General features: G+C 37.0%; 2 protein-coding genes across 4 annotated transcripts; both read right to left on the bottom strand.

Moving 5' to 3' along the window:
• On the bottom strand, nucleotides 1-2,198 carry LOC127795350 (aspartyl protease AED3-like). Its single transcript, XM_052326971.1, has 3 exons — nucleotides 1,560-2,198; nucleotides 729-1,203; nucleotides 1-621 (listed from the first exon to the last, which is right to left on the bottom strand). The coding sequence occupies exons 1-3, from the start codon at nucleotides 2,031-2,033 to the stop codon at nucleotides 263-265; spliced, it is 1,308 nt and encodes a 435-aa protein (XP_052182931.1). The 5' UTR covers nucleotides 2,034-2,198; the 3' UTR covers nucleotides 1-262.
• Nucleotides 2,199-4,213: 2,015 nt separating this feature from the next.
• On the bottom strand, nucleotides 4,214-11,115 carry LOC127813975 (hydroxyproline O-arabinosyltransferase RDN2). Of its 3 annotated transcripts, none has more exons than XM_052355164.1 (9): nucleotides 10,970-11,115; nucleotides 9,525-10,171; nucleotides 8,945-9,012; nucleotides 8,662-8,863; nucleotides 8,469-8,566; nucleotides 8,217-8,286; nucleotides 8,010-8,081; nucleotides 7,784-7,897; nucleotides 4,214-4,877 (listed from the first exon to the last, which is right to left on the bottom strand). In XM_052355164.1, the coding sequence occupies exons 2-9, from the start codon at nucleotides 9,954-9,956 to the stop codon at nucleotides 4,803-4,805; spliced, it is 1,131 nt and encodes a 376-aa protein (XP_052211124.1). In that variant the 5' UTR covers nucleotides 9,957-10,171; nucleotides 10,970-11,115; the 3' UTR covers nucleotides 4,214-4,802. The 3 variants fall into 3 exon arrangements, with proteins under 3 accessions (XP_052211124.1, XP_052211133.1, XP_052211141.1); XM_052355173.1 differs by lacking the exon at nucleotides 10,970-11,115 and adding an exon at nucleotides 10,759-10,963; XM_052355181.1 differs by lacking the exon at nucleotides 10,970-11,115 and adding an exon at nucleotides 10,777-10,963.
• Nucleotides 11,116-12,809: the final 1,694 nt, after the last annotated feature.

The raw sequence follows: 12,809 nt of genomic DNA, 5'->3' as shown, positions 1-12,809 counted from the left end.
AGGTGAAACTCAAAAAAGGGGTAAACCTTGCACAAGAACTATAAAGCATTAGCATTACAATCAGACTCTATGGCTTCAATCAATACAGATGATAGATCAGATTATTCTTTCCTAACATAACAATCAGCCGTAATAAAACAAAAACACGCTGCAGAGAAACGACAAAGACTTTAACAAATTAAGATCCAACACAAATGTTCCTTCACTAAGAACTCCCAACCAATTAATTAATTAATTAAACACAAGCCATTGCATTGTCGATTTAGGTGCAGAGCTCGCGGGCGACGCCGAGCCTGGAGTTGGGGACGTCGAAGAGCACCCGGTGGTTCTGCTGCTGCATGCTTGCGATCACGTTCAGCACAGAGTTCACGTTGTCCGGCGTCGCCGCCATGGCCAGGCACGTTATCTTCCCGACCCTACTGTGGATCAGGAAGTTCTCCGGCACCAGCGTCACGTTCATGCCCCTGAACATGAACGTTATCGTCGGCGACACCACCGGGTCGGCGTAGCACGTGTCGAACCCCCCCAGCGACGACACCGTCTTGTTCACGCCCACCCGCCGACGGAAGGCGTCTCTCACCGCTTCGTACGCTGCCGGCACCAGCCGCGTGAACACCGTCCCTGATATTTATTTTCACATTATTATTATTATCATTAACGTCAGACAACTCGATCCAAATTTTTAACGAAGTGATGAATATGCATTGCATGTGTAGAAGGAAAATTACCAGAGTCAAAAATCGTCCCGGCGCCGGAGGTCGAATTAAATGCCAAGGCGGTCGGCGGAATGTCGACAACTCGCCGCCCGACGCGAATTCCGATCATGTTGACATAGTACAGAGAGGATCGGCTGGGGTTCCTGAGCAGCTGCGTGTACTTGATCCTTTTGGGCTGGCCGATGGGCCCAAGTCTAAGCGACCCGGAAAAATCTCTGGACCTGAAGTTGGGCAGGCAGTAAGAGAAGGTGGACTGATAGAGGCCATACGTCTGGGACATCAGAGACAACGGGCCCCGGCCCAGGCCTAAAAGACCCTGAGCAGGCGCTGATTTGCCCGTGACTTTGCTGATGCAGCCGAAGGTGTACGCCGGCACGACGTCGGCGGCGAGCTTCACGGCGTCTTGGGAGAGGTTCGCGGCGATGGAGGAGGTGCCGTACGTCATGTTGAAGCTGCAAGACCTTAACCCGCAGGTGGGGTTCGGTACCTGAAAATAATTCATCTTTTAGAATAATGTGTAATGAAAAGTGTACTTTTTTCCAGACCCATCTTCTTTCATTTCTGTATTGCTTTGCAAAATGTAACCTTTTTTTAAGGGAAAGGGATCAACCAACGGCAAACACTGTATAAACAGTGGCTGTGCCGGCACACTGTTACTGTTACAAATTTTCGCCGGCACACTGTTACTGTTACAAATTTTTCTTATCATTTATTTATTTATTTTTTGGTTACGTTACATTGTTGTTTTGTAGATTTGATTTTAAAAATTTATTTTAGGATTAGCCTAAACATGGTTTAAGGTAAGGTAGAGCTAATGATATGATTAATGCGCGGGTCGATTACCTGCTTGCATTGTGGGGCGTGGCAAGGAACTGGTCGGAAAGTGGTGGACTTGGCCGGGGCAAACACGCTGGAGGAGCAGCCGACGCAGCCAGTGCAGGGCAGCCAAGCGGCGTCGTTGCTGGTGTCCATGGCCATGAGGAGAGTCTGCGGCGGCGTCCCGATCTTAACCCTAACAAGATAAGTTGGCGTTTGCAGTATCTGCCGGCCGGAGGCGAGAGGCACCACCGACTTGCCGGCCACGAGGCTGGCCAGGTACTGGAGCCTGGCCTGATCCTCCGACTGCATTTGGAGCACACTCTCTTCCCATGAAAGATGTTTCGTCGACGGCTGCCGGAACGGAGAGCAGGGGCTGGACACGTGGAGGACCCGGAGGTCGGAGCCGCTGTCCGGCGCGTCGCAGGAGGGGCTTCGCCGCCCTTCGGCGGCAAACACAAGGAGGAGACCTAGCGAGAAGAGAAGAAGGAAGCTGTTCATGGCTCTCTTCCGGGTTCAGGCGGCCACTCTCACTCTGCTGAACATATATATATATATATATAGAGAGAGAGAGAGAGAGAGAGAGAGAGAGAAAAGCAATCTTGAAATCAGCGGCTTTTCTTGGCCGACAGACTGTAATCCATTTTCTTTTGTTTGTATAATATTCATAGCTTGCGGTGCGCTTTCTGGTTGATATATTTATGGAAGGAATTGAATAGAATTATTATTATTATTACATTTACATGCATTGAACAGCAGGGACGGGTAGGTTGGCTTGGCTTAGTGGTTCTTAACGCCAACACAGATCTCAATATATATATATATATATATATTCTCAATTCAGTAACGAACAGACAGAAAATCAAATCTAGCTTAACATTCTCTCTTACAATTGTAATCTTATTTTTTATTTTCTCGGAAAACCGTACCACCTACTTTTTCCGGGAAAATCAATACGAGGAAGTGTTCTAGCTAGCTAGTTGGAGGATAAGTTAAGAAGCGTTGATGTTAGGGATAGAGAAGTCAATTCAGTCACTAGGGATGGATGGATTACTCTACTACTGTGGATCTGACTTTGGGTGAAATTCTCAATTCTGTGGCGCTTGGCTTGGAATCCTAGGGAATGTACTGCTTTTTCCCTAAAAGTCATCTTGCTTTAATTCGTATATATATATATATATAATAACCCTTTTTTTCTTGTATGATTGTATTATTATATTAAAAAGTATAAGTTACTAAAATAAGTTATAATTATAAAAATAAAAAAAAGAGAGAGTATATTTTTGGAATCCAAAAAGTGCTCAGCAAAGCAACCCACAACAAATAATGACAGTTTAGGTGGCACAATTTAGGTGGCAATAGACATAGGTAACATTAGATTAGAGTACCCATAAAAATCACAAATTAGGAATTTTTTACAATAGAAATTTAACTTGCAAACATCTAAAAAAAAAAAAATGAAATTTATCTTACTCTCTCCCATCTTCTTTTTAATTACAAATAATAATAATAAAAACAATGTTGGTTGTGGTTGAAACTCCACGACAATTGAACTTTTAAAAAATCTCATCATTAGATGGGATTCTCCATAAAACTCATCAACCCCATGGTGATACTAGAAAGTACCCATATTTTTCGACAGCCCACCATAAAACTCATCAACCCCATGGTAATAATAGAAAGTACCCATATTTTTCGACAAATGCAATAACAATGCCCAATTTTCTTCAACAACATGATAACTCCTCTCTCTCTCTCTCTCTCTCTCCTTGAATCCATATATCTCTTTTTCTTTGTAGAGAACCATCAGGGTAGGATCCTGCATGAGCCCACAAGCAAGAGTTTTAATATTAATTCACGTAACATGTTAATAGCATGGGAGAATTGTTATTTTTTAAATGTTAGATTGTGTCACTTTGTCAAGAAAAAAAGTGGGGGGAAAAGTCAAATAGTTATAGGAGTAACACAGAGACTTGTAGTACGTAGTATGAGAAAAGGAAGAAGAGCTGGGTGGTTGAATTGCCAGTTTCAGAAATGGGATTGGAATCGTAAGAAAGAAGCGTCAAAAACAAGTCTCTAATAAAACCCCTCTCGTTCTCGTCACCTATTATTATTCTTGAAGATGAAAACCCTTAGCTAACTAACTAATCAGGCATCTTTCCTGGGGGAGGGGGGAGAGAGAGAGAGTAGGACTACTACTTGCCGACAGTCACAAAAGCCACCGCCAATTAATTCATTTCACTTAAAAAGGACGACGACACCACATGATCTGCGTACAAGACCTAAATTTCAAGTAACTCACGTGAAGAGAGAGACAGAGAGAGAAAAGGAAGAATACTGGGCCATCCGAATAAGACACCAAAAAAAGCAGCATATGCGCAAGTCATGGGGTTGCGGTCTTGCTGCGACTGCTGTGAGGAAGAAAGGGTTTGTCACTTTATAATCAGAAGCAGATGATATGCTTAGCACTTAGCAGAGAGAGAGAGAGATAAAGAGTTTTTTAGTGTCCTTTTTCCAGTCAGTGCTACTGCCGCTGCACTTACCTGTCATAAAAAGCAATATGTGTATATACCTATTTAGTTGCATGGGGCTGGGGCTGGGGCTGGGGCTGGGGCTTTCACTCCCCCACAACAACCCCCCTCCTTAACGCGGGCTCCCTCCTTCCATTACAAGGATCATCATACTCGAACCCAATGTTTATTATAATCAAATACAGCACATAATTTGTTTATGCTCATCAATGTTCAAATTGAAAACCCAACCCAACCCCCAAAATCAACCACGTGAGAGAGAGAGAGAGAGGATAAAAGGTCAATGGTCCCACTGGAGTCAAGCCCTAAGCTCCATTCAGCTCATGACCAAACCTGCTTGCTCGCAATGTTTCCTGATCATACATTCCAGTGCTACAGTAACAAGATACAAATTACTCCATCTCATCCCCCACCCCTTTCCCTTCTTAATTTTGGTAGAGGAATTCTCCCAATATCAATAATAAATACAACAAAATCAAATACGGGAAACCTACTAACAAATTTGAAAATTTTACTTATCGGGACTGAATAAGTAATCAAAAATTAACTACCTTTGCTATGGTTTCCTTTTCCTCTCCCAATGGAGGTGTGGCGTACCCTAGTTTAGAGCAAAACCATAGTTTTTCTTTCTGTATGTATGTTCTTACAAGAATCAAGTATGAGCTTTGTCTTTGTGTGCATGAATGGCCAAACAAAAAACAGGATTCTCATTTTTTTCTGTGACCAGGTTTTTGAGGGTTTACGATGACTTCCTATCTGGTTCCCATCCTGGAATGTTGGCTGTAGCTTCATTCACCATCTTTACAAGAGTGACCTGCAAATGTGTCAAGCAATATAGTAAAAAATAACAAATGAAGTTTAAATTCACATTCAGAAATGCAATCAATTTCTCTAAGCTTCATGCATTGCTTCCCTTGGCTTAGGAGATACAACTCAATTGGTAGAGTTCCTCAGTTGCAATAACGGGTTGAATGTTAATTGCCTATATGGTAATGATAATATCTTGCACCTCAGCTGGTGGCTCACTTTTTTTTTTTTTCTTTCCTTTTTTTTTTTTTTTTTTGGCTGAGTAAAGTTAATTGGGAAAGGGGGAACCCACATGACATGGACGTTCATAAAATTGGGTTTTAAATCTACCAAAGAGGGAAGGTAACGGTAAGCCTGAGAGCTGTCAGGGACGGCGCCAAGCATCTCTGCTTCTAAGACAAAGATGGGTAGTCTCATTTATTATCCACGAACCACCAAAATATTGGAAAAAGTAACAGGGTGAACATGAATTTGTCATCCAGACCATAAATATAAAAACATTTTGTTAATAAAAGTAAAACTGCTTTATCCATCATATGCTATTGTACCACAAGCATAAAAAAGTAGAAGACAGTGAGTCATTCAAAAGAAGAGAAAAACTATAGATACAGTCACGGGTCAAAAAAAACCAATTACCATGCAACTTCCATGACAAGATTACAAAGAAGAAAAAGTAGTAGACTCAATTTCAACCAAGTTATCATCACGGGATATTCCCTCTTGAGTTTAAGAGAGAAATAAAAGGAAAGGAGAGCATTACATAATATAAAAGAGAACTATACAATAGTCGCATTTTGTGAAGGCAATAATTAAAACACAGGTAATAAGAAAATAAATTCTGGAACCCTTTAAATGAAAAGAAGAAATAGGAATATAAGATGTTTGAAGTTTTATAGACGATTGTGATTGAGAAAAAGGGAAGAAAAATGAAAAGAAAAGAGAGAATAAATTTTAAATAAACTGATAAAATAATACTTCGGGAAATACAAAAGAAGAGAGTGGAAAGAAAAGGTTATTTTTAGCTATTTCATAAGTTGGAAAAAGAAAAGAAAATGAATAAAAACTGAACGATATCCTGCTTGCTTGTGGCCATGAGAGAGGGGAAGAGAGGGGATTCATGAAATATTGTTAGAGTTTATTAGGCAAGGGAACAGGATTAAGATGCTTGAATTGAGACTTCATCCCTTCAACAGTTAACCTTTTTTTTTTTTTTTTCTCTTAATATTGAAATGTATAACTGCAGATAAGGAATTTTAATAACTGAATCTATTAGAATCAAGATCCCACAATCTAATGTCATCCTACAACTAAACCACAAGGTCCTACCACCAATAGATATTTTTTCTGTAAATCACCAATAGATAGTTTACACGATCCAGATCAAGTTTGCCAAAATGAATGGTAAGACATGGATCAAGATTCTGATTACCATAAATTGTCCCATAAATAATCAGTATTGGACTCTGGCAATATCACTCATGTATTTTAAATTGCTCAACAAGTATCTGTGCGCAATACTTGTGAGGGACAAATGTGACATCCATTTCAAAATAACCATACTTCTGTGCATAACATGTGAGTGATACAACGATACAATAGAAGATTATCGTATATGTAAAAGCGCACACATTCATGAGCACTGTCCACCTCCCCCATTCCTGACGTTCATACACTGGGATAGAAAGATAAATACCAAGCTAAACCACAGTTCACTTGGACATGTGACTGCATCATATGCCTCAACTCCTATAAATAAGATAAAAGGAAAAAAACAAACCATGTGCATGTGTCTAGATACTGTACAACTGTGCAACATCTAATTATGATGGCACAAAAAGTTCAATATAGGAAATTGCAATCTATGTTAGATCTAGAAAAAAAAAAAAAAAAAAAGGAAGAAACAGTATTGGAGGCAAGTGTTCTATTTAAGTATCTGATGAACCTATTTTCATATCTTAGAACACAGAGGAAGTGAATAAATTTCATGTTTCTTCAATTTTTTTTTTTATTTATACAAGCTAGCATAGAAATTAGCATGCATGGATCAGAGTTTTACGCATCATTTCCAAGAAAAAGTTTCTATTTTGATATATTTTATGAGTGAAAGTCCAATCAGAGATATTGGAAGCATATTTCATGCCCTACGTAATGGGCCATGCAACGTGCATTGCAATTGGCCTGTGTCATACATGTGCATTTCCTTCTCGGGTAATATCACTAACATAAAATCAAACTAGCACCCTATAAATGTGCTAACTAATATTTGCTATCCAAAGCTCAAAGCCTGGCTCTAATATAGAATTCCCGAAGTTAACTTGGTTAAAGCTCAAAGCATATAGAAGTCTAAGAAATCAAGTTCCAAAACTTATCAAAAGAAGAAAGCTCCAATTTCCATGCTAGAGAATGTTTGTAGAACTACTTATTTAATTTTACAATAGTTTACCTGAATTTTATAGTAGAATTATGCTTGATTTATTTCAGGTTTAAATTATTTTATGTTTCAATAGTTTAATGATAATTCAAAAAAAAAAAAAAAGCCTGACTGAACTCATGACTCTTCTGATATGGAATGTAGTGGAACCCCTCATGTTGAACCCAGGAACCCAGTCCTAGCTGGCTTGGGTGGCCAAATACTCACACCACAAATAAGGACCAAAATCATGAGTGCGGGTTAACTCCCCCCCTCCTTCCTTCTCCATCAGCAGGCAGGGCAGGCCAATATAATTAAACCACTATTAAGGACCTAGCTTACGAGTGCATGTCAAACACTGCCATACAAGATTTACATGACGTTTAACAAAATCAAATCATATCAAAAGAACTTAAAATATCTAGGTAGCATGAAAAGAAAATCATAATAGAATATTAGAGAAAGCTTAAAGACTTTCCAGCTTATGGTAGGAATCACAATACCACACTTTCAGGAACTCCTGGAGGGGGCAATGGGAGATTTCTAGGTGGAGGTCCACGGAGAAACGATCTCTTGTCAAATCGCCACTCTCCAATTTTTCCATATGTTAGCTCACCCTGGGCATTCAAGATTTTCAGCATACATGTATAACAAGAAGACAAGTTCCACAGTTTGCCCAAAATGTAAAGAAACAAGAGACCCAGAGGAAAATGTAAGAACGAACTATACCTTCATGTTATAGTCACACCCATAAGTGTAATGGATAATAAACCTGCCCGTAGTTTCCAAATCCCATGGAGGCTGAAAAGTTCACAGCAAGAATTAGTAAGAAAAGGTATTATGTGTGGACAATAAATATTTTATTTATGATACATAAGATCCACTAAATTGAATGACCTGCTGCAACATCAAAGCATAATATCAAGAGTTAAAAACCTGTAGCATAAAGTCTTTCCGAAGAATATGCTGTACACCATGTAAAGCTGAGGCCACAGCATATGCATACCTTAGTTCAGCAAGGCAAGATAAAAAAAATGTCAAAAGAAGTTATCATGCAACGACAAACAACAATAATCAAAAGCCTTAATCCCACTAGGTGAGGTCTCAAAAGAAGTTACATACTGAACCTAAAAATGATAAAGTCAATGCAAAAAAAAAAAGAGATCATTTTCATATAGTTTAGCTTACATTTCTAGCACCCATCCAAAGGTTTTATCAGTCTCTGGGTCATCTTTCATTCTCAAAGAAACATTCATCCAGGTAGGTGCGATTTTCTCCAGCAAATCCTGGACAGTTACAAAAGATAGAAAGAATGTTGAGAGATAGGAGGGGGGAATGGAGGAAACAAATAATTACAGGTAAAATGGCAAAACATATTTACCTTCTTGATAATAACAGGGGAATTGCCTATTGGATCAATATTAGTGACAGGGCCATTCTCCTTGGGGAAAAACTTTCTTATAATCTTTTCATTTTCTTCAGGCTTTATGTAGAAAAAAGGGAAGGCAGCAGGTAAATCTCCATGTGCCAAATTAGGGAGCGGATTCACAAAAATGTGATCAGGTTCTGCCATCAATATGTATCTACACCAGTAGCAGAAGAAACAGGTCTCAGAGTTCACTGAATGTCTAATGTAACTCAGTTACCAACAAACAGAAACTCACTCTTCTTCAATTGTAGCCTTTTCCAGCCATTGCACAAAGGCCCACGGTCTATTTAAAACTACATAACCCTGGTACAGTTTTTAAGAAGCGTGTCAGAAAATAAAAGGTCAAGTAGTAACAAAGAACTAGGTTGCAATAATCAGCTCAACTTATTAATAATTAAGGAAAGGAAGAATTTTCAACTGCAAGGACAAATTATTCTCAGAAATAGACGGGCAAGCTTCAAGAAAATGACATTTAGTTAAATCTTTTATAACAACAATAGCATTCAGGATTTCATTAAAAATAACAATAATATCATTAATCCCACTAGGTGGGATTGGTTAAGTGACTTCTACCTTTCCAAGCATCTCTATCTATAACGATATCTGATGTACAGTTATCATAACCCATATCAGGTTTAAGGGGTTTTCTGACTTTTAATACTCTAAATATGTCATAAGCATAGCACTTCTTTTTACAATTAGAGAGGTTTCACTTTGCAAGAAACCAGCTAATGACTTCCCAACCAACAAGTGTCTTGAGAAGTAGACCACAATATTAAGAAAGAACAAAAGGGAGATGATGGGAGATCTCTCACTCGATCCAGGCCTGCTGGTAGAGGGTCAACCACAAAGGTAGGAATCTCATCCATTAAGTTATCGGGACTTCCTGAATGTAGGATCCGAGTGAATGCACCCATCTCTGATCCAGGCAAGTTCTTTGTCTTCTTATACCAATAGTACATAATCCGACATTGCCATTTGCTATAAGGTGCATCGGTAGCTGTTAAGGCAACATGGAATAGCAGCTTAGCATTCTTTAGTCTCTTCACATCCTTAGGCATCTCGACAATAGGATCAACTAACAAGTGACTTTGTGAATCCTCACTGATATACTCCTCTGAGCCAGAAGCAGCAGTTCTATTGTGAAATATCATGGTCAGCAAATTATATGTTGCAAAGAAAAACCCAAGAGCCAGAAGAACCAGAAACAGTGGCAATGCCTGCCCCATGTTCTTCCTTCCAATCATAATTTGTTACCACAGAACAATATTCAAGCTCTTCCAGAATCAGAAACCAACGCTTCCCTTCAAAAAGTTATTAAATGACACCATTTGGAAGGCATTGCACTCTTCCAATTCGCAGCACAAACATTAATTCAGTGATTATGAGCGGAAAACTTGTATGGTAATAATGAATTTGGGCCTGTTTTCCAAGAGAAAGTGCCTGAAGCTCTTAAAGGAATCTGCTTAGAAAACAGGACAAAAGATCAAAATATTTTAGATCAAATAGAACCTAAAGCAGCAAACAGGTTGCCCATGATGCATGTCTAAATGCTTAAATGACTAAAAGAGAACTAGTATAACAAACATATGTCACATTTTCCAAAAATTCAGGAATTCAAATAACTCATTAATCTCACAGACCACCAAGCTCCAATTGAATAAGGACACAACAGACAAATGTTATCCATGAGATACACCACAAAAATGCAAGGTGTAGCAGGAATGCTTGATCTACAATGAATACAAATCAACGTAAGGAAGATATAATTTAAGGTGTGCAAGGTTTAAGACTTTGAGCAGTCAATAATAATATGATAATAATAATAAAATTCACGAACTAGTACCCTGAGAACTGTCGTAATTCAGATCAAATACATGAAGAACAACTTAAGAAGTTCATTACAGTGGGGAAGCCCACAGCTTTGCTACAGTGCAAGCAAAAACGATAAATAAATAAATAAATAAATTTGATGTATCAGCAAACCAAGACACCATTTTGACACAATACAAATCCAAAAATTTCAACCAGATAAATGCAAGCCCTAACCAGGAAGGTCAACGTTACCGCCGATTGGCTGAGACAGACTCTCGATGAGATAACAGATCAAAGTAACTGAGTACGGGCTTACAGTAGATCAACAGAGCGAAGTATTCGTCACCAGTCAACAAATCACAAAATTCCAAGAACATAAACAGGTCTCATTGGAACCGTATAATTCTTTCAACAAATTGGTAACTGAAATGAGAAGCAGGCGTACCTCGATCACGAAATGGGGGCACCAGGGTAAAGTTCAAGAAAGAGTCGAGTGAAACCCGACACGCTTGACGTGACGATGTCTGCATATGATAATAAAGTAATGAGAGTCCGAGCGGAATTCTAGTCGCAGATTGTGGATACGTTCAAGTCAAGTGTGTATCTATATCTCTATTTTATATAACTATTAATTATATATATATCTATTATTATTATATATAATTAAGTCAGAAAAAAGGGTTATAAACTAGCGAGAGAAGGTTTTTAATTTTTTATTAATTTAATTAGTGTGTCTTAATGAGTAAAAAAAATGAAAAGGGTTCATGTGCTTTGATTGTCTCTTTACAAAAGACACACCTATTTAAAAAATACCAAATATATAATTTAATTTTTGTATTTTAATTCTCTTTTGTGGTAATCTAAAATTTTTGTTATTTTAATTATATTTATAGACCATATATTTTGAATCAATTACACACTTCATCATAATTAAATTAGAGCGTGAAATAAATATAAATAAAAAATAAAATAAGATGAGTCGCAATAATTTAGTAATTTATATTTTTTATATTCCCATTTTTAGTTAATATTTGATAGTAATGAACATCATGATAAAATTATTTATACATGGACAAAATTAATTTATTAAATTAATTACAAATAAAACACACCCACATTTCTCTATTTTATCTTGGGAGATCGTGACATTAAAAATAACTAATGTTAGTCATATAAAAAAATAATTTTCAAGTATATTTGTCATTTATCTATCACATGATTAGTTCAATTGACAAAAATATTTTGTTATTTATATAGATTATTAATTAAATGCCTATTATATAGAATTGACATACATAACACGTCTAAAAAAAATTAAATTAAACATAAGTTAAATAATTTTATTATTGTATATGGCATATGTTTTCAAGATTAATATTACTCTATCTGATATTTTATTAAAACATAAGGACATTAGTTTAATGTATTCTTTTTTTTCTTTTTAATGATTATTTTAATTATATATGTTTTTTATTGTTTTTAATTTTTATTAATTTTATAGCAATTGTGTAATCTATTTTTTAAAAAACTCAATTTAAAAGGCAAAGGCATTCGGGTCGTGGCTGTTTGTTGCAGCTTTTAAATTGTAATTTTTAGCTTTTAATTTTAAAAAAATGGGTATGTAGTGTTTGTTTTAACTTTTAGAATTCTAGCTCATAGTTTCTACTAGTTTTTAGAAGGAGTAGAAACTGATTTTTTCAAATATGGGGTACCTCAGTTTCTATAACTTGTGATTAAACAGTTACATTTTTTTGACAATTTTACCCCTATTTTTAACAAATAATTACTCTTTTATCCACACAATCAAGGGTCTCTCTTCTCCACCGCCATCTCCATTTTCAAATATCTTCTTCTCACTCGCCATCTCCCTTTCTCTCTATACACTAATTAATTTTTTTATAACACTTAAAACTTATACATATACACTAATTAATTTTTAAATTATCATTCTATAACTATTAAGGGTATTATGGATAATTATACAAAAATAAGTTATTTTACAACTTATGATATCAAACACTACAACTATTTAATTACAACTTTGAGAAATTATAACAAACAAATTCACAACTTATTTTAAATTTTAAAAATTATAATTTAAAAAGTTAGAATCTATAAATCTGCAACAAACGGGTCACAGTCTTTTTGTTTGAAGATTGGGCAGAGTTTTCGAGTGTGGGGCCCAAATGTAAGTGGTGGTGGGCCAGTGGCCTAAAGTTGAATCTGTCGGCTTCATTCGTCCTTTTGTCTTTCTAATGGCAATACGACAAAACCCTACAAAAGAG

Source organism: Diospyros lotus, chromosome 1 (assembly GCF_014633365.1).
Source record: "Diospyros lotus cultivar Yz01 chromosome 1, ASM1463336v1, whole genome shotgun sequence".
NCBI lineage: Eukaryota > Viridiplantae > Streptophyta > Magnoliopsida > Ericales > Ebenaceae > Diospyros > Diospyros lotus.
Note: the sequence above shows the minus strand (reverse complement) of the source record. Positions and strands in the feature narration are given on the sequence as shown.

Bases quoted from the DNA above. Each gene is read 5' to 3' on its own strand.
- LOC127795350 (XM_052326971.1), bottom strand. From the start codon at position 2,033: ATGAACAGCTTCCTTCTTCTCTTCTCGCTAGGTCTCCTCCTTGTGTTT. The intron at 1,204-1,559 runs GTAATCGACCCG...AATTATTTTCAG, and splicing joins ACGCCCCACAATGCAAGCAG to GTACCGAACCCCACCTGCGG. The intron at 622-728 runs GTAATTTTCCTT...AATAAATATCAG, and splicing joins CGGGACGATTTTTGACTCTG to GGACGGTGTTCACGCGGCTG.
- LOC127813975 (XM_052355164.1), bottom strand. From the start codon at position 9,956: ATGATTGGAAGGAAGAACATGGGGCAGGCATTGCCACTGTTTCTGGTT. The intron at 8,864-8,944 runs GTGAGTTTCTGT...CTACTGGTGTAG, and splicing joins AAGGCTACAATTGAAGAAGA to ATACATATTGATGGCAGAAC. The intron at 7,898-8,009 runs GTATAGTTCGTT...TTGAATGCCCAG, and splicing joins GGTGTGACTATAACATGAAG to GGTGAGCTAACATATGGAAA.